This window comes from Artibeus jamaicensis, unplaced genomic scaffold (genome assembly GCF_021234435.1).
Source record: "Artibeus jamaicensis isolate MK-2021 breed Jamaican fruit bat unplaced genomic scaffold, CSHL_Jam_final scaffold_1019, whole genome shotgun sequence".
Lineage (NCBI taxonomy): Eukaryota > Metazoa > Chordata > Mammalia > Chiroptera > Phyllostomidae > Artibeus > Artibeus jamaicensis.
The window spans coordinates 9,438,747-9,464,775 of NW_026522025.1; the positions used below are offsets into that span (position 1 = coordinate 9,438,747).

Consider the following 26,029-nt stretch of genomic DNA (forward strand, 5'->3'; position numbering starts at 1 on the left):
AAGACAGGTTTTCAACCGTCGAAGAAAATAGGATGGATTGCACATTGATATCCTCAATGTCCGAAAACCAAGTATCATTTCATTTTCATTTTCCTACCTCAAATCGTCTTCTTTTGCACCATTTAAAATAAAATCGCACATGGTTGGGATCTTTTGGGAGCTTATTTGATTTAAGCAGCTTTATGGTATTTTCCCCCATAGGAAACACACGTCTATGCCACTTCTGCAAATTTAAATATCCTTTTCCATGAGCGCCTAGGAGAAAAATCATCTCTCCCTATCTCAACCTGCTTGTATTCATGAGGAGCTAATTCTGAACATGTTCTGGAAGCAGAATGTGGGTCTCCACAGGTGCGGCCAGGCGCTGCCGTTTGGCGAGGAAAGAGGCCTAAAACCGGACCTACAAACCCCTCCGGGCCGGCTGTAGCTCTGCCCCAGGAGTAGAGCCGGCGTCTGCTTCACTTCAGCCTCTCCCCAGCCCGCTGCGCACGCGCGCTCTCCACCCCCGCCATCAAAGCACCTGCCAGGTCATAAACCCCTTTCATCCGATAGTGTCAGCTCCCAAGGCTCAGTCTTGTCTCACGTTGATTGGTCAGAGCCCGAGGGGGCGCGTCCCTCCTGCGCAACCTACTCCCGCTCTTCCCGCCTCCTCCCCGCCTCTCCCGCCCTTTTCGGGCACCTACCTTCTTTGTGACTGGCGCGCGTCCGGGTCACTCAGTGCGGCGGGGAGAGGTGTGCCGTGAGGGTGGAGAGGTGGAAAATAGGGAGGAGAGACCGGGGAGGAAGGGATGGGCCAAAAGGGGCGGGGCTCAGGTGTGGAGCGGAGCGGCGGGGCCCGACCGGGGAGGGGGCAAGCGGCGGAGCGGGAGGGGAGGGGCGGGGCCCGGGTGGTTGCGAGGAGGGGGTTACGCTGGCGACGTCGGCAGCGCGAGGCTTCGCGCGTGAGAGGCTCGGGCGCTGGGCCTGGCTACAGAGCTTTCCTGCCGGGCGAGCAGGTCGTCGACGCCGGCTCCTGAAGGAGTGCGGGCGGGGAGGGGTCGGGGTCAGCGGCTTAATCAACTGCGGCCATGGAAGGGACGCAGCCGCTTCCGCAGTCCGAGCTGCAGCTGTGCGACAGCCTCATCATCTGGGTGAGTACGAGGGGGCGACGAGGGCCGGGGGCCGCGGCTTGGTGCTCGGGCGCCAGGTTTTTCCCAGGTGAGCCTGAGGAGTACCCGGAGCTCCTGCACCGCGGACACCGCGGACTCGGCGCAGTGCCCTCCGCGCTTCCTGCCCTGGGCCAGGAGAGAGCCACCTGCGGGTCGCGGTGCGTGTGTGTGTGCGTGTTTGTATCTGCGGGGGCGGGGGAGGGGAACGGGAACTCCGGGGCACCGCTTGGAGGAGGCTTGTCTTAAAGCCCTGCTTATGTCCCTTCCTGACAGCTGCGGCTGGAGCCAAGCGCCCACCCCCTTTCGTCCTTCTACCTGTCCCATTTTCTCCTGCCCTCCGTCCAGCCCTGGACTCCCGAATCACAGATTCTCTCACCTTCCGCCTGCTGTGCAGCCTTCCCATAGGGACCTTTGAACCACTCGGGAGTCAAATCCCCTCCGGAAACTTCCCTTCCACCCCAACCACCTTGCTCTCCGTGTACGCAAGTGTCCAAGCGGTGGTTTGATTTCCTGGATCAGTGCTACTCCACCACACCAGGACATCCGATTTAGTAGAAGCCGCTTGCTTACAAGAGATGTGTGCACGTATTTCTTAGGTGGAGAAAAAGATGTTGGGGGTGGGGGCTCAAGTTCCCTTATTCTCGCTCGCCCTCCTCCAACGGACAAGCATTTTTTTTTTAAGTAAAGGACGTGACATTTGTGTTTGTACTTTAGCTATGTTTAGTATTTCTGTTAATTTGTGTTGAGTTTGGAGTGGCAAGATCTGTCCCCAGTATTCCTCAGAATGATGTCTCACCTTTTGTAGGTGCTCAGCTGTCAGAGAGCTGGCATTATGTGGTTTCTAAACCATATTGAGCAAGGAGAGTGCTCCATGGTCCACAAGATGTTAATGATGCCAATGCCCAAACCAGTTGTTTAGTTTTGTGTAGGGTAGTGTGTTCAGAACGGAATGTAAACAGACTGGATCAGGAGGTGGTAATTGGTTGATGAGATTCCCAGGTGACCTCCTAATGTGTGCAGTTCAAAAGAATGAGAAACCAGGGAAGGTTTCTGGCAGTGTGTGAAATGTATTGGAAATAAGCATAAATTTACACTTTGAGGTAAATACCTTGCATTATGTAGAATGCAAGTCTAGGATCTCTGAGTTAAAGCAGTTAGCTGTTCATCTTTATTTTCTTTTAAAGTAAAGATTGGGGTTTAGGTACTGTGTTCAAGATTCATGAAACAACCTTACTTTTAATGATGTTTTTTGTTAAATGACTTTTAAGAGTATATCCTAGTCTGTTACATTGTTGCAGTCTTCTTCCGGGTTTAGATAAACCCACGTCATTGACTTAAATATGAGGTGGAGGAGAAGTACAGAATTTTCTTAAACTATATTGCAATATTTTTAAGTATTATGTGGCTGTGTCCATTCTTTTAACCAGTATTTATTGAGTTTCTACTTTGCGTAAGGCTCCGAGCAAGAGAGATATCAAGAATAATCAAAGAACTTTCTGTTAATTAGACTGGTTTAATAGAGCTGGGTATTTTTACAATGGAAGGCACAATTTCTTTAAAACTGTACATTTTTATAAACCAAATTATAAGGAATTGTAGGTGACAGTAAAATTGGCTGTCTGCTTCTCCAGGTCTCTGTCAGGCTGCTGAAATACTATGGAGGAAATGAAATTATAGTGCAGACTGCTGCCTCTACAGATACTGCTACAGCCAAATCCACCTGTTGCCATAATACTGCCTCACTTTGTGATTGAGAATAACCACACAGTTCCTCTCACCTGTGTCTTTGCAAATCTTTATCAATACCTTATTTGAGTCCCCAACCTTCTCCCCCTCAGGAAGATGACCTCCTCCATATCTTTGGCTCTGGCTCTAAGTCACCTCCTTTCTACCTCTTCTAAAACTCGGGTCTATCGTATCCACTTTCTCCACAAGTAAACTTGCTCAGATCTTCCCTATCTTAAAAAGAAAGAAGAGTCATCACTCCCTATTAAAACCGTACTGTATCGCCCTTCCCTTTATGGTCAGATTTCTTTAGTTTTTAAATATTTATCCTTTCTATTTCTTGAACTTTTATTTATTCCTCAGTGCACTGTACTTAAGCTTCTTTTCTCTAAGGCCTCTACTTACTTGATTTGACATATGGTCACTGTTATCCTTATTTTACCTAATGGATTCCTTTGTAAAATTATCTTCCACCTTGGTTTCTTGGGTGTCTCCTGGCTTTTCTTTACCTCTCTGGTTGATTCCCAGGGAACCTTCCCTCCTATTTTGCCTTTGCCAGCCAATGCATTATTGATATATACTGAATATCAATGATATTCAAGTCTTTGAATATCTCTCTAAATATCTCCAAATTCAAAGATGCCATAGTTCTCCATGCTGACTATGGTAAAGTCCATTGACTTTAAACTTCTTGAAGAAGATAAGCTTTTAAAAAAATAAATCAGGCTTTTATTCTTCATCTACTTAGAATAATTTCCTAGCTCTCCCAGTGGCTGGCTTCTTCATACCATTCAGTTCTTATGTCTGTTGTCATCTTTCAGAGAGATTCTATGACAGTGAGTGATTTGTCAATACTTGCCCCCACTCCTATCCCACCATAACCTGTTAACCCCTTTCTGTTGTGTCTGTATCACTTAATACTTCCTGAACTCATTCTCTTTGCTCCTTGGATCAGAAGAGCCCTTGTCCCACTGTTTTCTGCTCTATCCCCAGGATCAAGAACTGCCTAGGATCTACAGTTAACATTGAATCAAAGAGGTGATAGTAAATATCAGTGTCTCGGTCCTGACCTCCGAGACCAGTATTTCACCATTCAGTAGCTTAGTATTGAGTATGTAGGCTTTTGTAGATACCTGGGCTGACTTTTTAACTTTATCATAGAGGATTGCTGGATTTCATAAAGTAGAAATCAGGGGAAGGGAGTTTTCCAGACATAGGGAAGACTCTCTAATAGTGTAAATAGTCTCTTTTGGTGACAGATTGAAAAGAAGTAGTGGAAGATATGTTTGTCATGATAGCCCTACTGTCTTAATGTGCTTCCTAAGTAATGTTACATGCTGAGGGAAAGTAGTAAGACATATCATATAAAAAAGTTATGATGGAGCCCAATCATGGAGTTAAGAAGATAGTTGGTATAAATTGTGTTTTTCATTGCTAGATATTATAAGACAACAGAACTGCCATTAACAGAATTAGAGAAGTCATCAAAGTTGGTAGGGTAAAATGATACCTCTGTGGTAGTTTTTTAAAAGCTGTATTTTATGATTTGGAACTCTTCATGAAATAATTACTTCTGAGAAATGTTATATTGCTGTTCAGCAAAAAATTCAGGGCTGAAGGATAAATTTGGGCATCATTTACATGATGGAGCAAGTGTTTGAAAGTTTGAAGTAATTGTACAAAGATCAGTTTAATTCTGTCTGTTGACTCTGTGAATTGAAAATTTCAGATCTTTGGAATGGACTTTCACTGATAATATTGAAGGGCTGGAACAGGTTTTCAAAAATGGTTCCTCTAGTTCTTGCAGTCTTTAATTTTGACAGGCTGGTGAAGGAAAGACTAATACCAATGCCCAAATTTATGAAGAATATTAAAGGCTGAAAATTCTTATGCAGATCTTAAAACTCAAAACAATGATCTTTCTGAAATGAGCAGCTAGAGGAGGAGAATATGAAAATAGAGTTGTCTTTAGGTTGAGTTGTTAGTTATCAGTTCTGAAACCCCCCCTTTCTTCCCTGATTTCTGTAACATTTATATTGAAGCTGTTCAGGAACAGCATTTGCACTTTGTTGATTATTTGCTTTATTTAAAAATAAAGAACTTAAGGTGGTTGTTTGTCAGAACACTGTGTTTAGGGATGCAAGCCCTGTCTATCTTTTTAGGGTCACTCTTTGCCTCTTTACCTCTGTGAAGAGTAGTGTGAATGAATACATTTTCTTTTGTCCCTGTGCTTTGGCCTCATTCCCCCCACGGAGCTTTTTAATTTATTTACTCTTCTTGGTTATAAAGCCTTTCAATTTAGTCAAATAAAATTACATTCGCTGTAATCTAGTTTATTTTATATCTAGTTTAACAACTTCCAAGAGATACTCCAATTTCCATGGCAGTAAGAAGGAGAAATTGGTCTTAATCTGGGTATGGTGGGTAACTGGGCAACTACTTAATATATGTTCTCATTATACATATTTCTTTACTAGTATGCCTAATATTCTGTGCCTCTGAAATTGTTATTTTATAATCACAAATCATATTCATTTTGTAAAAAATTAATGATGTGAAGTATAAGTAGGAAGGGTTGAAAAGTGGGACCCATACTTTATCTTCCTTTTAAAGATTCCCTAAACCCTGGTGTTTCTCTTCCCTTTATAACTATTCAATTGCAAAATCCTTTTTCTTTTATATTTTATATTTTAAATATTTCATTAATTCAAGTTTTTCCTCTCAGTCAGCATTACCCTAATTCTCTCTAAGCTGTCACCCATTTTGTGTATACTACCAGACTCTCTTCCATTCTCTGTGTCACTGTTGCTACTATCCAAAACATACTAAATAGGTCGCTTTTTTTCTTATCACTTTTCAGTGATTCTTCATCACCCACAGCAGTGTTTCTAAAAAACTGATGTGCATAAGAATCACTTGGGGATTTTTTGATTTAATATGTTTGGGGAGTGCGATACCTGTTGTTTTAGACCCCAGACTTTGAGAAATCTTGACTCACAGCTATGGAGCTTATACCATGTGCCAGGCACTAATCTAAGTACACTGTTTGCTAATGTATTTAATTTGCACAACCATCTTGTGAAGTAGAAGCTATTATACTGTTTCTCATTATATAGATGGTCCATTAAGGAAAAATCTGAGCCTTTTGTCATGACCTTCAGTCCTGACCCATTACTGTTTTTTAACCCCCTTGGTTGTCACCCCTTCCCCATCCCTTTTTGCACTGGGAATCAATCCAGTAATACTGAGCTGCATGTTGCCTAAAAATACCATCTCTTATTTTTGACTTGTGCTTTTATCATGTTACTATTTCCTGAAGTTTTCCTTCCCTTGACCATTTAATTACTCGAGATATTTGGTTCAGGAATCATCTCTAAGAAGTTTTTCCTAAATACAAATTCTAATAAGAATACCTGACTGGTATATTTCAGAACATTTGTGCATGCTACAGTCATGGGGTTACAAATGGCATTTCTAGAAATGATTTGTGTGTTTTCTCCCTTCCTTATCTATCAATTGAAGCTACTTAAAGGTAGAGCAAGGTGATTGTAAATCCATCCTGCACTACAGAGCCCCACATAGAGTAGGAGCTCAGCAAAGTATCTTTGTGTACTTTGAAAGTAACGGTGGCTAGATTTAGTTTGTCTATGCCACTCTTCCATGTTGTATTAGGATAAGCAAGAAAGATTTGCAGAATCTCAAGATACTCAAACAACCACTAATGGTGAATTATGGTGGGAGAGAATTTATTGAATTAAAGTAAGTGGTAAATTAAGGAATTATAATTCAATTAATAGTAAAGGAGATGAATGTGTGTGGGGAAAAAGAATAATAGTATATTTAACTTAATATCATTATAGGTTGAGATTAGATTTCTAGAAAATACATGATCAATATTAGCCCTGCTATAATTTGCTTTTTAAAATTTTTTCTATCTTGTGTTTGCTTATTAGAAAAAGATGCCATTATTTTACTTCTCTTTGTAATATGTGTATGAATGTTTAACAAATAGAGATTTGAAAAGTTGTAATATCTAAAGCCGAACTAGGTAGAAAGAGCCTGACATGGTAGATAGGCTCTGACTGTTTATGCCTCAAAGCTAATTGTTGGATGGCAGACAAAAGTCCTGCCTCATTTCAGAACTCATCAATAAATTAAGTAGGTTTAGACTTGATTTTTTAAGCCTTTGTTTTCCTACTTCAAATGATATGAGTGAAATTTTAACTTGCAGATGTTAGGTCATGTTAAAAAGTTCTTTTTCTGATGGCGTTCTCTAAAAATAGATAAAACACTGAATATACTTAAAAGTTTTATATGTAGCTTTCAGAAATTCTGAAGTACTTCATATATGACATTAATATATTTGACTTTTAGGTACACTTTTATGATTTTATGAAATGTTAAGTCTTTATAAAAATATTACACAGCCACAGAAACTTAGTAGTATAGTTTCATTTGTTTGGCAGGGTCTGAATTTAAACAAAACAGGACAGGTTTTTAGCTGTTTGTCTCTCCAGTGTTCATACATATATATTTTTTGGGGGGGTGGTAATGCTACCCTATGGGTATAAAAAGGCAGTAAAGTCATTTGCTTTATGTTGTTTTAGCTGCAGACATTCAATACTCCGGCACCTTGTCAAGATGTAAAACAGCTGACTAATGGAGTTGCCATGGCACAAGTTCTTCATCAGATGTAAGTGGTGGTACAGGCTCTTCCTGAACTAATTGTAAACCCAATACCAAGGGACGAAACTTAGACTTGTGTTCTAAAGGTTATTGAAACTTGATCCTATTTAGTAGTGATAAGCATATGGTACCAAGGCATTCTTGCATCTGTGGAACAAAAAAGTGTATTACCTAATTGTTCCTTATTCATGAAGATATATCTTAATTAAATGAGCTATTAGGATTCTTATCTATTTCAGAGGTATTAATTTTATACTTGTGCCGATCATGTTCACAAGTTATAGTAACTATAAGGAACAGGTTAAGTGTAATATTCGGTTATACTGTTGTTATTTGAAAGTATCAGTGCATGGAGATTATTATTTGCACTTGATATATTATGATTATTATGTACGGCATTGATGGCTATTCTGACTCGCATCAAATCACATCAAAGTTGTTACTGAGGATAAGAAGGAAAAATTTTTTTAAGGAAGTAGAAAATTTTAGTAAATGATTCTTTTGTTGTTAACTGAGGTAGGTATATGTCTGTATATGAGATCTTAAAAGTCAATGCCGAAGCTATGTGACTGAGATATGGGGAATCATGGGATTATTGCCAGGGCTGTTTAGTTATGTTTAGTTTGAAAGCATAATAGGTATCTCTGTTTTAAATGTATGTAGAAGCTATTGCTATTTAAAAAACATATCAGGGAAAACTGTAACCTCAACTGTATTAGTTTCCAAGGTTGTCATAACAAAGTACCCTGTGCTGGTTGGCTTACAACACCAAAAAATTGTTCTCTCATGGTGGTGGAGATTAGAAATCTTAAATCAAGTTATTGATGGGGCCGTATTCCCACTGCAGCCTCTAGGGCAGGATCCTTCCTCACTTTGTCCAGCTTCTGGTAGCCCCAGGCATCGCCTGATTTGTTGGCAGTATAACTCTAATCTCTGTCTTCATTTTCTCATGGCTGTATTCCCCGAGTTTGTGTGCCCTCTCCCCTTAGAAAGCTACTAGTCATATTGGATGAGGGCCCACCTAATTTAGTATGGTCTCATCTCAGTTTGATTACATCTGCAAAGACCCTATTTCCACAAAAGATCACATTCACACAAAGGTACCAGGGGTTAGGCCTTTAACATACTTTTTAGGGGGACATAACACAGAACAACTATAAATAGTGCCTGCCACTTCCCCTGAAAGGAAGGCTTAGCTTGGTCAGTTTAAGAACTAGGGAACTTCCCTTTTTTCCAATGTCTTTGACTATTCAAGCAGAGCAGAGTCTGTGTCCATTGAAGTAACACAATTATGCGGCGCTCTCTCTCTCTCTCTATGTATGTATCTGTGTGTGTGTGTGTGTATAAACCAGTGGGCATTAATTATGACCTGTATTTAGTTGGTAAAGTTGTTGGAAGGCAGCCCTGGCTGGAGTGGCTTAGTGGATTGAGTGCTGGCCTGCGAAGCGAAGGGTCACTGGTTCAATTCTCAGTCAGGGCACAGGCCTGGGTTGTGGGCCAGGTCCCCAGTAGGGGTTATATGAGAGGCAACTACACATTGATGTTTCTTTCCTTTTCTCTCCCTCCCTTCCCCTCTGTTTAAAAATAGATAAATAAAATCTTTTTAAAAAGTGTTGGAAGACATATACCATGGATGAAGTTAAAGATAATTTGTAGTGATTCTTAACCACTTTTTATTAGAAAACAATTAGACGATATTTTGCTTCCTTAGTCTCATGTCCCTTTCTTATTTTATGCCCCCTGAGTTTCAGGGAAACTGAGTTGTTCTGGGAAATATAAGAAAAGGGCCTAGTAGCTGGGTCAAGAGTCTAGTTAAGGCATGCAGATATGACAATACAAACATGTAAAAGAAGGAGGATATATACAATATATCCAGAGAGTTCTCAGATTGGATATCAAGGTTTTTTTGTTTTTTTTTTAAAGATTTTATTTATTTATTTTTAAGATGGAGGGGAAGGGAAGGAGAAAGAAAGGGAGAAAAACATCCATGTGTGATTGCCTCTTGCATGCCCCCAACTGAGGACCAGGCGTGCAACCCAGGCATGTGTTCCGACTGGGAATTGAACTAGTTACCCTTTGGTTTGTAGGCTGGCACTCAATCCACTGAACCACACCAGCCAGGGCTAGATACCAAGTTTAATAATGTGAGAAAGATTGGCTGTCATTATAATCATTTGGGAAGAATGGATTTGTTTATAAGGAAAAAAAGCAGGAAATATATATTTATGAAAAAATTAGGACTTCTGCCAAGATGGAGGCGTAGGTGGAAGCATTGCACCTTCTCGCACAACTAAGTTAAAAAACAAGAAACTTTTAGCAACAAAAACGCAGCCAAACCACAGAAAACTGAACTACATGAAAGTCTGACAACAATGAACCCTTCAGCCAAACCGGTAAGAGGGGCAGAGCCAGCAGCAGAGCAGGGTCCAGCAGGAAAGATCCACTGGACCGACCTGGGTGTGTGACCCAGGTGCGCCAGCAGCTGTGGGCGGATCCAAGGTGTGGAGAAGTGGGCGGACCCACTGAGGGCACAAGGCGGTGGATCTCTTGAGGGCTGATCACGGTCACACATTTGTGCGTAGATAAACCGGTGAAGGAGTGAACAGTGAGAAGGACCAGGCAGGCCCCATTGGCAGGAAGTGGCAGAGGGAACCGCCATTGTCCCTCTCTGGCCCTGCCCCCACATACAGCATAACAAACCAGTGACCTGGGTGGCCCTGCCCTGGTGAATGCCTAAGGCTCCGCTCCTCATACGTAACAGGAACAAACAGATAAAAACACAGCTCAAGAACAACTCAGAGCCCCAGAGCCCATAAATCTAAGCGACCAAGAAATAGACAAACTTTCAGATGCACAGTTCAAAACACTTGTGATCAGGATGCTCACAGAACTGGTTGATTTTAGTCACAAATTAGAGGAACATATGAAGGCTAAACTAATTGAAATGAAGGGAAATGCACAGGAAACCAATAGTAATGGAAGGGAAACTGGGACTCAAATTAAAGGAGTGAACCAGAAGGAGGAAAAAAATGACCAAACAGAAAAGAATGAAGAAACAAGAATTCAAAAGAATGAGGAGAGGCTCAGGAACCTTCAGGACATCTTTAAACGTTCCAACATCCAAATTATAGGGGTATCAGAAGGGGAAGAGGAACAGCCACCAGTGGAAAACTTCTTTGAACAAACAATAAAGGAGAACTTCCCCAGTCTGGCAAAGGAAATAGACTTCCAGGAAATCTAGGAAGCTCAGAGAGTCCCAAAGAAGTTGGACCCAAGAAGGAACACACCAAGGCACATCATCATTATATTAGCCAAGATTAAAATGAAGGAGAGAATCCTAAAGCAGCAAGAGATAAGGGGACAGTCACCTACAAAGGACTTCCCATCAGACTGTCAGCTGATTTCTCAAAAGAGACCTTACAGGCAAGAAGGGGCTAGAAAGAGGTATTCCAAGTCATGAAATCCAAAGACCTACATCCAAGATTGCTCTATCCAGCAAAGCTTTCATTTAGAATGGAAGGACAGATAAAGTGCTTCTCAGATAAGACCAAATTCAAGGAGATCATCATCACCAAGCCCTTATTATATGAAATGTTAAAGGGACTTACCTAAGAAAAAGAAGATAAAAAAGATGAACAGTAGAAGGACAGCAAACTCACAGTTATTAACAACCACACCTAAAACAAAAGCAAACTAAGAGGACAGCTAGATCAGGAGCAGAACCATAGAAATGAAGATCACATGGAGGATTAGCAACAGGGGAGAAGGAGAAGGGGGGAGAAGGTACAGAAAATAAGTAGCATAGATGGTAGGTAGAAAATAGATAGGGGGAGGGTAAGAATAGTATGGGAAATATAGAATCTAAAGAACTTGAGACACATGGTCATAAACTAAAGGGGGGGAATGGTTGGGGAGGGGTTGTGCAGGGTGGAGGGGAATGAAGGGGGAAAATAGAACAATTGTAATGGCATAATTAATAAAACATATTTAAAAAACTAGAAAGCATTTCTCAGTTAAGGATATTATGGACTGAGTGTTTGTGCCTCTTCAGAATTCATGTGCTAAAGACCTAACTGTCTTCATTGTGTACCTGTATTAGAGATGGGGCCTCTAAGGAAGTCATTAAGGTTAATTGGATGATAAGAGTGAGGTCCTCATCTGCTAGGATCAGACTTTTTATAAAAAGAGAAATTAGGTCACTCCCTGTCTGCAAACATACAAAGATGAGATCATGTGAGCACATACAGCAAGATGGCAGCTGCCTACAAGCCAATAGAACATGCCTCAGAATAAAACCTATTTTGGACATCTTACTCTTGGACTTCTCAGCCTCCAAAACAGTGAGAAATAAGTTTCTGTTGTTTAAGTCACCGGTGTGTAGTATTTATCTGCAGTCTGAGTATACTAACTATGGGCTAAAGTTGATTTGGGATGGAAAGGAAGACAAGAAGAAATGCAGGACAAAAGGCAGAAAAATTAGAAGAGGTCACATTCAGATTCATGTTCTAAAGGTAATTACCAAGTAATTATAGAATCAAAACGAAGTGTTTTTAGGGTCAGAAGACTGGGGTAGTAGTCAGGGTTCTCCAGAGAGGTAGAACTAGTAAAGTATATAAGTACATATATGTACAGTGGGATGCACACACACACAAGAGGAGAGAGAGATTTAAGAAATTGTTTCTCATGATTGCTTAGAGATCTGTGGAGTTGATGTTGCAATTAGAGTGCACATGTAGAATTTGCTCTTTCTCAGGGAAGGTCAGTCTTTTTATTAAGACCTTCAACTGATAAGATGAGGCCCACCAACATCATGGAGGACAATCTGCTTTACTCAAGGTCTACTGTTTTAAATTTTAACCTTGTCTAAAAAATACCTTTACTACAGTATCCAAGCATATGACCAAATATATGCCAAATATATGGGTACTGTGGCCTTGCCAAATTGACACGCAAAATTAACCATTGCTACTGGCATACATGGCCTCTTTTATTTAATCTGATGTCAAAAGAAAGTAAATTTACTTCTGCAGTTTTGGCTCATTAACTAAATTAATTCAGTTTTTTCAGGTAAAGAACTGATTAGAAATACATCATTTGTAGAGTTTGCCAAATTATTTTGGTAATTGTAGCCTTAGTATCTGGGAAAAGCTAAACATAATTAACATTAATTTGTTCAAAAGAAAATGCTTAAAATTCAAAGGAAGGGAATTTAAAATGGTGAAGCCAGTTTTGGTTGCTCTACTCAGAAGTGATATCATCTGTGTTAGAAAATCTGAGGCAGACGGTTTCTGAAAAACTAATCACTGTGTTCTAATTTCAGCTTTGCATTTTTAAATTCAAGGTACGGCTGTGGAAAAGAATTCCATTAATTTCTTCTGTCATTTTGGTTGGCTTATCTGTAAAGTAAAAATTTAGATGGGACCTTTAACACTTCTTCTAGCACTATATTCTGTGATTTTGTAGTTTTGGCTCAACCCATAAAGCATTTATCACATTCTCCTTTGAATATAGTTATTTGTGCTCTTATTTCCTTTAATAACTATTTCCCTATGAATTAGAATAGTAAATTATATATCTTCATTTTAATCTTGCTCAGTACCTTACACAGAGTAGGCATCCAAATATTTGTTTAAAATATAATCTATTAATGAAGTTCACTGTTTGGAGTCAGATGTCATCCTTCAGTGAAACCTTATTTAATACATAAGTATTTTGTGTAGAAATTTTTTGTGCTGGCCTTCCATACCAATAGGACTTTGCTTTAAAAGTTAAAAACTAAATTTGTCCTTGTAGATTTCTCATTACACTCATTCTACTCAGTTGCAGTCAGATTTGTTTGGGACTTTGCCACATACTAATTTTACTTAGGGGAAATTACTTAGGGTCTCTCATCCTGGGTTCCCTGATGAGTAAGATTGGAAATGATAGATCCTTTGCCCAAGTTACTGTGACATTTAAATGAAGTAATGTGGGAAGACATCAAGCTCAGTGCTTGAGACATAGTAGACATTAAAAACTAGTTTTCTTTTTATTTTCTCCTTTAGAATAGGGACTTTCACATCTTCCTGTTATGAGGGTGCCTGTTATAACATATTTAATAAGTGTTTCTTAAATTGAAGATGTTAATAATAACTTAAATAGTTTATTATGAGAACTTCCAAAATAAATCCCTTAGGAATAACAAAAAATTTAGTGGGACTTTTAGATAATATGCACTATTCTTATTAAGGCTTTAAAATATGAAATAACTGTCTCTGTTTATTATTAAATTTGATGTTTTACATGTAATAAAACATTTAATATTTAGCATTTGTATTTTTGTTTTAGTGATGTAGCTTGGTTCGATGAGTCTTGGTTAAGCCGAATTAAAGAGGATGTTGGTGACAACTGGAGAATAAAGGTATGCAGACAGAATGAATGGAAGAAGCCCTTAATCCAAATACTGGTTCTAAAGTTAGTACTAAATTCAGCTAAATCTCTATTTAAAAATTAAGGGTACATAGAAAATTTTCATTCATCTAAAACATGCATATGTCCCTTCCTAGTTAATCCTTATTTGTAACTTGGCCCCAGGTGGCCGCAGATCTGCTCTCTGTCACTAAAGATTTTATTTTTAGAGTTTCATATGAATGAGGAATCAAACATGTATTCTTTGTCTCTAGCATCTTTTTACTCAATATAAAGTTTTGAGACTCATAAATTTGTATTATTATTAATACATTTAATAATTATTGTTAATCTGTTACTAGAAATAAATTTCTCTTTTTGCTGAGTAGTATTTCATTACATTGCTCTACCACAAGTTGCATATTGATGGTTTTTTGAATTGTTTCTGTTTCCTCTCTCTTTTCTGATACTGTAATTTCTGTGTTCTCTGTTTTTGTTCTTGATAAGTCTGGCCTGATATTTATTCAGTTTAGTTGATTTTTTTTCCAAAGAAGTAGCTTTTTGTTTTTATTTCATTGATTTTTTCACCCTAATATTTTTTATTTCCTTTCTTTTATATACATCTGCACTTCTTTCTCTTGCTTCTTAAGGTGGAAGCATAAATAGTCAGTTTTAGGCCTTCCCCCCCTAAAAATAAGTATCACCTTGGCCACATCCCACACATTTAACATATTCTCTTTTTATTTTCATTCAGTTCAAAATATTTGGTAATTTCCCTTGTGATACTTCTTTCAATCTATGTTTTTTTCAGAAGTAGGTATTTCAAATTCTAAATATTTGAGGATTTTTTAAGTATCTTTTAAATTTTTTCTTAATTTCTAATTTAGTTCCATTTTGATATTAAGAAATTCTTATTTTATGACCTAATACATAGTCTGTCTCAGTGAACATTCCATGTACACTTGAAAATATCATGTATTCTGCATTTCTACAGGTAAGGATTAGATCAGATTTGTTGATAATTCTGTTTACATCATTTATATCTTGATTGGTTTCCTATCTGGTATTTTTTTTATCAAGGTGGGAGGACTTCTTTTATTTCTACTAAGGATTGTAGATTTGTCAATTTCTCCTTTCAGTTCTGTTAATTTTTAAATTATGTAGTTTGAATTTCTGTTATAAAGCTTATATGTGTTAATTTTTTGTCTTATTGATGAGTAAATCTACTTATCATGAAAATATCTTTCTTTATCTCTGATAGTACTCCTTGTTTTGAGGTCTGATTTGTCTGATATTAATGTAGCCATTTTGGTTTTATGGTTATTTTTGCTTTAGTGTATTTTTTTCTTATTTTTACATCTCTGTATTTTTTATATTAGAAGTCTTTCATGTAGCTACCTAATAGTTGGGTCTTGCTTTTTTATTCAATAAGCAGCTATTTATTTGGTTCTTTATAAAAACAATTTTCCATTTGTTTTTTGAAATCCTCGAACATTTTTAAAATAGCAGTTCTAACAGTATCATCTAATTCTTTCATTTCTCATTTCTGGGCCTATTTCTATTGATCGAGGTTTGTCCTGTGTAGTAATTGACTTGAGTTTCACTGTGTAGTGATTTTTTACTGGGTGCTAGACAGTGTGAATTTTATTGTTTAGTGTTGAGGTTTTTTCTGTATTTTTTTTAAAAGAGTATCGGACTTTGTTCTGCCAGAACTTGTGAATCAGTTTGATCCTTTGAAGGTTTTAGGGGATGGAAAGCAGATCCTTTAGGGCTAGACCCACTACTAAGTTGAAATCTTTTTGGTATTATTAGTAAATGCTTGTTTATTCAGCATAGTCTTTTTACTCTTGCTTGTAGAAATTTCAGCCATTTCTGGCTTTTGTGTAATTATTGAGAATTGTTCAGAGTATAGTTCCCTGGATTGTTCTTTTTTTAGAAATTATTTTTATTTAATCTCATTGGCTTTCAACCATGTATATACAAGTTAGCATTCAAAGAGTCAAAGGAACAATTATGCAGATTTCTGGAGTTCTTTCTGGTTTGTTTGTCTGCAAACTGTAACTACCTTGACCTTCTTGAACTTCTGATGTCTATCTCAACTCAGTAAGAACATCAGGCTTAGGTAGTGTAAGGCTCATCTTTGTTTTTCTTCTCTTGGATATAAGAGTTCTACATTGCCTGTTGGCTAAAGCTTAAAAACAATTGGTCTTTGTATTTTCTCCCATTTTCCAGTTGTTTGTGTCAGGAGAGTAAGTCTGGGCCTGTTACTTGCTCATGCCTGAGCGTGGACATCCTCAATCTTTAAAGTTGGCTCACTTTAGAATCACCCTGGTTAAACTGTGTAAGCATGCAGACAGTTTTTCCATGCAGTCAAACCAATTCACTCTTTGATGTTTAAAAATTATCATGTACTCATGTTTGTAGAACTCTAACATAACAATATTTTTGTAACTTTTATCGGAGGCAGTTTTTATTGGTTTTCACCTTAGCATACATTTTATTTAATTTTTAATATTAAATTATTTAATTATTTTTTTCTCACTAGGCTAGTAATTTAAAGAAGGTACTTCAAGGAATTACGAGTTATTACAGTGAGGTATGAAAAACATCTGACTTTGTTTAAATAAAACATGCTATGTGTTAATATTACAACACTGAAAATGACTTGGCTTTTTGTTTATAACATTTTACTAGAAAATAACTCAAAACTAGAATATATTATTTTTTGCTATTTTTTTAAACTTCCAAATTTTGTGAACAAAATGGGCTTAAACTTAATATGTTGGCTTCTTAAGTAATATTGCTTCTATACTGATGCTCTTTAAATTCACTCCATTTTGAAATAGAATTGCCTTTATATGATTTGATTTTTATGTAATGCTATAAAGTATACCTTATAATTAAATTGAAATCATTTTCTATCAAAAGCATTATTTTACCAATTGTTTCCAATGTAAACAACAGCAAAAATATATTTAAAATTATGCTTGTGCAAATGAATTGGGGGAAAATGCAAAAATGGAAGTAGTATTAAATTCGTATTAGCTAGTTCATTGTTCAAGTAGGTTGTTTTTCCTATTCAGCATTGTAAGTTCTCTAGTAGGATTATTTGATATAAAAAGGTTTATTGCTTAATGTTTAGAAATAGTGGCAAGTGCCATGAAAAAAATATGTATCTATTTTGTAAAGTTGTTACAGATAAGCTTGTAATTTCCTCCAAATAATGTTAAGACTTAAATTTATGCCTGAAATTCATTTTGAAGCTTTTTCTAATGCCACAAAAACTTAATAAGCTAAAAAAGATCAGGCCAGGGAAGATTAATCCATTATTGTTTATGTGTGATGGTTTATTTTGTGATTTTCTTAATCGGTTGTATAACAAAATATTATGAATATTCTTTGGCTTAACATAAATCTTTTTTTTTTAATGAAAAGACCTAAGTTTTGTCATAATAGACCAGGCCAGATGCTTCTTAAGCAGTCCATTTTTGACAGTAGGATCAAAGGATATTTGGTATAAAAGCATGTTAGTTGCTTTTGGTTGATTACTCAAATTTTGGGAGGTGGCTTTGCTAACTGGTTTTAGCTAATACTGACAGGCTTATCATTTGTTAATTTATCTGCCAGTAATTACCGATTTATTATTTGTTAATTTATTTGTCATTCCATGAACCTATTTATAATTAGTAAATTAGTAAATTTTTATAGACTACATAAATGAACGATCTCATTTATTGTTTCAATACCACAGTTTTTGGGGCAACAGATTTCTGAAGAACTTATTCCTGATTTAAACCGAATAACTGAATGTTCAGATTCTGTGGAGCTTGGGAGGTTGCTGCAGCTTATTTTAGGTTGTGCGGTCAACTGTGAAAAGAAGCAAGGTAAGTGAATTTCAGTTATTTGAGAACTTGTACTCTCTAGAAACAACTGTTGCTATAGAAAGTAGCACTAAAATGTACTATCTACTGGTTGACAGAAAGCACCCTAAAATGTAAGCCAGGAGATCTTAGTTCTAGTTCAGCTCTGCCACTAAAAACCTACAATCTTGAGTATCATAATTATACCAGGATTCTGAGATTTATATTTGGCAGCTAAATATAACGCATTTTAATTTAATTAGTTTAATTTAATATATTCTTAATTTAATTTAATAAATTTAGTTTAATTTAATACATGCTTAAGACTTAGTGGATAATCAGTAAAAGTTATACCTATTCGTTTGATACATTATCTCTTTTCACTTGTAAGATACAGAACCCTAGGATGATTCAGATTTTATAAGTAAATATACAGGTATTAAATTATAATCCAAGCTTCTTTAGATGATATTCTTCTCTTCAGAAGAGTGCCTATCCAGTGTATTCTCCAAATAAGCAAGCAGTCTAAATGATATAAATAGATTTGATGTATTATATTGATATATCAAAACACAGTGATCTATAATTTACTGCGAATAAAAGGCATTTTTGGTTGAATATGGCAAGTGAAATGATGAACTGTGAACAGACCAGGATCTACTTGCCTGAGGGACTTACTTCATTCCAGGTGTTTTTGTTGCTGATAAATTTTTTTTTGCATGATTCGGCCAAACTTGGCCTTAGTACATTACCTTTAATACAAACTGTTGGGAGCCTAAATTTGTAAAATACTTTAAGCCAGGACTTAGAAAACACATTCAGTGTTACCCAATTGAAGAAGAAAGCATATGAGACAGGATGAATTCAGTAAAAACATTCAGAAAGAAGTGAAATACATAAAATTAATTGTAGTTTATTAATAAAAAGGGATTGAATATCAGAAAAAATTATTATTAGACCATCCATATCTATCATTGGCTATTTTTTTCTAGGGCACATCAGTACTTCTCTAGAGGGTTTTATTTTTTACAGGTAATACAGAGGTCATCAGGTTTCATAAAAGTAAGGACTATTTGCTTCATGTAAAGTTAAAACTTCTGTTACTGTTTAATTACAAATTGAGAAATAGTATCTTACTTTTAAATTAGCAGTTTTCTGTTATGATCTTTTTAATTTTTTAGTTCCTTAATGCTTTGTTTCCATTCCAATTACTGGTTATATATAACATCTGTCTATTTATGGTTATTGGACCAGTTCAACATGAACAGGAATCCCCAATTTGGAGTACAGTGAAGAAGGAAACTGTTCAGTGCAAAACAGCTCAGTTGTGATCCAGCACAGCTATTAAAGCAGCATGGCTATGAGGCAGGCCAGGGGTGCCCCTCTCCAGCCAGACAGCTTTGCTCTGCTCTCAGAGGTCTGCTTTGTACTGCACTGGTCTCTGCTCTGTGCCAGTGTGCTCTAGCCTGCTCTGGTCTTCTCTCTGCTTCTGGGAGACACCGTGCCTGTTTCAGCGCAGCCAGTGAATGCTCTCTCAGAGCCAGAGGGGAGCTGGCTAATATGGAAAGAATTGCCTACCCACCCATCCTTGCTTCCTGATTGGTGTGTCCTGATCAAATGACAACAAGTCCTCACAGTTTGGCCCAAAAGGCATTGTCCTGATTGGCCAGAATAGAGCCACTCTGGTTAGTTGGAGCTGCACACCTCCAGTTGGATGGGAAAGCCTCAATCCTGTTGGTTGAAATGGGATTCCAAGACCTCATTTATAAGCGTTGGCTCAGATGGCAGAAACATTGCATTCAGGCAGTTCAGTGCAGTCTCTACCTGAAGTGCAGTTTGCCTGAGAGGCCCCTGTGTAGAAATGGCTGCTAGGCTGTTTAAAATTTGAGCCCAGTTAGCTACCAGGAAACCTTAGTAGGTGTTTTCTTTGTCAAGTTCACACATCTTTTTGCTTACTTTTAGCATGTTTGTCAGTTTTAATACTCTTTTAAAGAAACAACTTGGCTTAGATTTTTTAAATTTGTATTATTTAATATCTGTTCTTTTATCTCATTTCTTTTACTGTAAATAAATCGTGTCTTTCTGTTTCAAGCTGTGATTGACATTTTAAACCAGAACTTTCCCATAAGTTATGATTTTGTTGCTTCCTACAAAGTTTAACGTAATATGTAGTATTTTCACAGTTTACTTCCAAGCATTACTTAACAATTTGGTCCTCATACTTTTAAAAGGAAATTCAATTCGTAGATACATAAATAAAATTTAGTTAGCAAATTAGTAAATATAAAGAAATAGTTAATTTTCATTATTAAAAAGCAGGACTATGTGAATTTATTTTTGTAGGTATGTGTTTGGGTTCTCAATTTTTAAGAGTAAGCAGAAGAAAAATGAGAAAAAACTTTTAATAATTTAATTAAAATGTACAAACAAAATGCATTCAAAATATAAAGCAGCCTCTACACCTTCATACTTTGCAGAATTGAGAATTGATTTTCAAAATCATTTCAAGGTATTGCAACAGTCTAATCTTGAAAGAATGAAATAGTTTGGTAAATAGCACCGTGTATATTTTGGTGGGGAAAGTGACCCTTTTTATGGTTGTCCGTTACTCAAAAAATTCAATTAGAGGATACAGTTCCACTGCCTGTGCATTCTCTTTTTTGATTCTTCCTTCTCCTCCACCCTCATAGCACTTAGTGGTCAGGAGCATACCAGAATCAGAATCTTTGTCTAGTTCTTGGTTTCACTAATAGAAGAAAACTTTTAGAAGTTTTTCAAAGGAGTCATGAAAATAATAAAAATACTAGAAAATAAGAAGTCCCTCAAATTTTTAAAAATATTTTTAGCTTGAGAAGATAGAGTTTAAATGGATTTAAATCAGCAAATATGTGAAAGACTTTTTCTCCTGAGTTCTTATTTTTTATTGGGATAGATCAACTTAAGTTATTGCATGGGTGTTTACAGTAAGTCGTAAGTACACTGTATTTCCTTGAGACTTGGTAAATGTTCAGCAGGCTTTTATAGGAAGCTATAAAAGTTCCTTTTTTGAAAGCCTTCCTGAAGTGAACTAAGTATATGATAAAACAAAACTTTCTGGGCTTAAGATTTTTAGTTAATTTAATACATTTGAATTTATCCTATAGTACTGAATATTTAACAAGAAGGAAGAAATTGTCATAATTGTTTTAAGATTGCAATTTCTTCTTCTGCTTGTCATACCAAAATTAGAGTTTTTCTTCTTTAAACCATTTAAAAATATATGAATATTTTCAGTTCTGCTTATTTGTTTTCAGTGGACATACTTCTTGGGGAAAATAATGTACTTGAATAGACAATTATGCAGTAAATGCATTTCTGTATTCATAATTGAATGGCTAAACTACTATGGGTAAAGAGTAGATTTTTTTCAGATCTGATTTCCTTTTAAAATCATAGAACATATTCAAAATATAATGACACTGGAAGAATCTGTTCAACATGTGGTCATGACTGCTATTCAAGAGGTAAGTTACATCATATTCACATAGGTTTGAAAATCTTGAACTATATAAAACTTTTCACATAAATCTATGGGTGTGTATTTTTCTCTTTGTATAAATTTTCCCTTTGCAGCATATTTCCTTACCTTTAGCTGTTGTGTTTTCCCTCCCCTCCCAGATATCTTAAAATGACATTAAAAGATAAATTCCTCTTCATTTTAAAAGATAAATTGATATTGTTAAAGTCCTTTAAATAGCTTCAACTAAGCAGGGTATATAACTTCCCTCTAGTTAAGAGTTTATAATTCTTCTCATTTTTTATGACACTTAGAGCAATCTTTCCTGAATTTCTAAAGTGTGTATGTATGTATATATGTGTATATATATATGTAGTTGTGTATATATCATATACATTTTCAGAATGTTAGCAAACATGGTGATACTCATTTAGGTTTTAGAGCCAAACAGCCTGGGTTCAAGTCAATCTAGTTATCTAAGTTAACCATAAAGATTCAGAACTCATCAGAATTCATGTGGTGTACGTCGGTTCTTAAAATCAGACTAAAGGGGCTGATAGGGTACAGAGGAGACATGAGGGAAAGTAGAGTGAAGGATTAGTGAGGACAGACATAGTTGGGAAAGGGCATGATTGAGAGGAAGACATCATATAGACTTGAGAAGTCTGTATGCATACTCTGAGTTTGCATTGTTGGTTTGAATTCAAAGTCTCACTATACATAAATCTGCCTTTCATATGCAAAATACCATATTTTGTTGTGTGTAATGTGCACCCACCTTTTTGGCCCATATTTTCATGAAAAAATTTTCTGTTTTCATTTATTTATTTATTTATTTATTTATTTATATTTAGAGACTTGGTTTTTGTATTATAAAGGAATTTTAGCATTTATTTTTTAACATAATTATGGTACAAGAAATTTTATGTAACATAATTATAAAACACAAGAATAAGTACAAGGAATTTCAGGCACTTCCCATGTATAATGTGTACCCTTATTTTTCCCACAAAAATTTGGGCAAAAGAGTGTACATTATACATGGCAAGTACAGGAGTTATTTTAGTGTTTTTTTATATAACTCCTAATTTTAAAATCTCTTCTTAAATTAGTAATTTTGCTAATTATTCATTTAAAGGCTGCCTTTTAAAAGTCTTTATGTTATGGAGGGATCGTTTTTTTATATGTTCAGTTTTATTTAGTCATTTTTTACAATTTAGATTATAATTTTTAGTATGCAGATATTTTCAGTATATTTACATATTTCTGACATACTTATAATGTCCTCACCAGTATAATGCCTTTGAACATTGTGCTATTTAAGTCGAATCTCTATAGAATTTTTATTTGAATTATATTCTAAAGGTTAAAATTAAGACAAGGAAAAACTGTATTTTACTGTTCTTTCAAGTAAACATTTTTACCATATAAACATCACTTTATTATACTTAATTTACTATTTTAATTTCCTAGTTGATGAGTAAAGAAATACTGAGCTCTCCTGCAAATGATGCTGTTGGAGAATTAGAGCAACAGGTGAGTATTTCAGTGTGTGAGGAAAATGTTGAAAGCAGTGATACAGTACTTTGCCAATTACTGTCATAAAGCTTACAGAAAATATATTCAAGATTATTTTCATCCATGAAATTTAGATAATTTATGCTGTTATAAGATTTCAATTGAATATTATTATACATTCCTTCATGCATACAAGTCTGTGGAGATTTTATGATCGTGTTTAAAGAGTTGAGAGGTGTCAGACTTCCTTCTGACACTTGTAATACATATATGACCCATTTTGTGTGGTTATACACATAGTAGACAATTTAAAAAACTCTGCTGAATTCTCATTTGTCTACTAAGTTAATATAATTTTTGTCACAGTTGTCTTCCTCTCTCAATATTGAAGAACAGCTCAAAGACCCTATACTCCTTTATCCTAATATTGAAGAAATAGTCCAAAGACCCTGTACTCAGGTCTCTTTTCCCTGGTTCTATTACATGACTGTTTTACATGAGGGAAAAGGCCCTCTTCTCCAGTGTGAAACCCAATTTGATTGTAAAAGAAAGGGTTAGCAGAGAGGCAGGTATATCAAGTACTTTTCCTTTTATATTTTTGGAAATCTGTCATAGTGTCACTACTCATCTGAAAAAATATTTTTTTCTTTATTCAAATTGAATATATTAGGGTGATATTGGTTGGTTAAGAAAATTATATAGGCTCCAGGGATATAATTCTATAATCATCTGTATTTTAAATTAAAACTTTTTTTCTAGAAATATTTTATTGAAATTTAAACTTGTTTTCTAAATTTTTTTCCTGTGATGAAATTAAGCAATACATTCTCTAATCCTCTTTTGTTTAAATATTTCACAAGGATTTACACAAAGTTTTATTTCTGTGGGAGCTTAGCCTTAATTGTTAATGTTAATGCATATAAAAACAACAGATTAAGACTTATTTGTTAGTACATAAAATTTAAAAACCTTTTTCAATATGTGTTATGATAAAAATATTTTTTTCAATTTGTTTAAAACATGATTTTCTAATAATTAGGACATTTATATTTTAGCTGAAAAGAGCCCTGGAAGAACTTCAGGAAGCGCTAGCAGAGAAAGAAGAACTGAGGCAGAGATGCCAGGAACTAGATACGCAGGTGCGTAAGAGAAACCTGATCTAAGAAAAATTTCCTTTTTACATTTGCAAGGGTTTAATTTTATTTAAGTAATTGGCAGAGTGTTTTGGAGGTTGGGTTTCATTTCATAGAGGGCCCATTAAAAGAATGTATTATAGGTTTGAATATTCAGGTATGAATTTCATAATTATTTCTCTCTTAGAGTTGAAAATTGCTGGCTTAACTACTTCTTTAAAAATGTCACTCTAATTATAGAATTTCAACTATAGTATTTAGATGAGGCCTTAGTTTTTTTTCTTTTGTAAAAAGGAAATTAAAATATCTACTTCATGGGGTATGAATATTAAGTGAGGTGGTTGATGAAGTACTTGGAAGTGCTTGACCCCCAATACATGCGGGTGCCAATTTTCTTTGCTAGCATGTATGTGTCTATGAACACATGTATACATAATTCTTGTGTTCATCTGCACATACATGTTAGCAGAGTAAACTTGGCATGAAAGAAAATAGTTAATGGTTAAAGAGGTAGATTTTCAAACCAGGCCACTTGTATTTAGGACCTGGCTGTGTTACTAGCTGGTGATATCCTCTCAGGCAAATTACTTAATTCCTGTATACTTCAGTTATCTGCTGCGAAACAATGTAATAATAGTATATATCTCTCAGAGCAATTATGAAGATTAAATGAGTTAATAAAAAGCACCTAGAATAGGACCTGGCATATAGCACTCATAGCACTGTGTGTGTGTGTTTGTATGTGTATATCATCATCGCTACTGTTATTTGAAAATTCAAATGTGGAAGTTATGCAATAAGTCTTCAAACCCATATAGCATATTATGATGTGACATAGACACTGGACTGTAGTTTCCACAGCATCATGGATGAGCTACGAGACAAATTCACATGGACTACTGAGTCCTGTGGAGGAAAAGGGATGGCGAGGCCATTCTCTCAAGGGGAAAGTGCCCCGACCCTTCTCTTGACAAGCTTTTATTGGGTTCAGTTTGCATGGGAATATTGCATGGGAATAAAGCTCATCAGTCATTGTCAGGCAAAAATGATTAAACAATAGATAACATTTATAGAACTCTGAGGGCTTATTTTGAGTCAGGGTCAGATAGCTAAAGGGCCATAAAACTTTGGGGAACAAACTCACTTCCTGCTTTGTCCCTTATTATTTAAATTGAAGGTGTTAGCCAAGTAGGCTTCACAGGATTTTACATATTCTTTCTTAGGCCTGATGGCCCTAGGGAGCCTGCCCTTTCCAGCACAGGGGGGCACCTACCACCAGCATTGTTTCAGGTTTAAGTCAGGCAGGGGAAGTAAGGCAGAGAAAAGATTAGGAGACTTCTTGCAGACAGAATGAGGACTCAGGCTATGTCAAAGCCAAGAAGCAAGAGTCCATCATCCACTTTTTCTGTAGCCCCCAAGTCCTTCCCTGGGGCCTCCCCATGATTATGCCTGTCTTAAGTTGTCCCTCCTTTGAGGAATCTTACCCATCATTGGCTAACCATCAGCACTGGGGGCCAGGCAGGATGAAGTAAAAGGAGCAGAGGCAGTGCCCCTGCCAGGGAGATAAGCTTTGTCTCCTTAGTGGCTTATGGTCTGAAGGTCACTCACTCAGCCTTAGCCATTAGGGGTTACAGCTTCTGAAACCAGGCAGGGCGGTTCCCAGCAATGATGTACGATGGGATTTTTTTGTTCACATTTGTACTTTAAAGCTCTTTATGTATCCCATTCAGGATTGTACATGACAGGTAATAGTCACTAAACATGACAAAGATGAATACATGTATTGGATTTAGGAAAAGAATTGTTTTCTTCTATAGTCTGCCTGTGGACAGTTTCCCAAATTTTTTTGTGTTTCTTTTGGAGGACAATGCTTGTAACTTGCCTATAGGTTATTTAAGGCAAAATTAAGAATATTAATTTCCTGTTACTAGCTCAGTGTGTGTGTGTGAGTGTGTGTACACATATATATACAGTCTCATTTACATAAGTGCATTAAATTAATTTAAAAATGAATATCAAACTTTGTACAATATGTTGGAAATCATGATAGGTCAAGTGTTTTTTTTTAACTAATCT

General features: G+C 36.3%; 1 protein-coding gene across 1 annotated transcript in view; it reads left to right on the forward strand.

Annotated features, from left to right (window-relative positions):
• Positions 1 to 911: 911 nt before the first annotated feature.
• HOOK1 (hook microtubule tethering protein 1) overlaps positions 912 to 26,029 on the forward strand; it is a 57,373-nt gene continuing 32,255 nt past the window's right edge. Inside the window, exons 1-8 of the mRNA XM_037136246.2 lie at positions 912 to 1,130; positions 7,481 to 7,566; positions 13,887 to 13,959; positions 16,492 to 16,542; positions 17,698 to 17,830; positions 21,242 to 21,309; positions 22,776 to 22,838; positions 23,876 to 23,959. Of these exons, the coding sequence (XP_036992141.2) occupies positions 1,068 to 1,130; positions 7,481 to 7,566; positions 13,887 to 13,959; positions 16,492 to 16,542; positions 17,698 to 17,830; positions 21,242 to 21,309; positions 22,776 to 22,838; positions 23,876 to 23,959 (621 nt within the window). The 5' untranslated portion in view covers positions 912 to 1,067. The remainder of the gene's footprint in view (positions 1,131 to 7,480; positions 7,567 to 13,886; positions 13,960 to 16,491; positions 16,543 to 17,697; positions 17,831 to 21,241; positions 21,310 to 22,775; positions 22,839 to 23,875; positions 23,960 to 26,029) is intronic.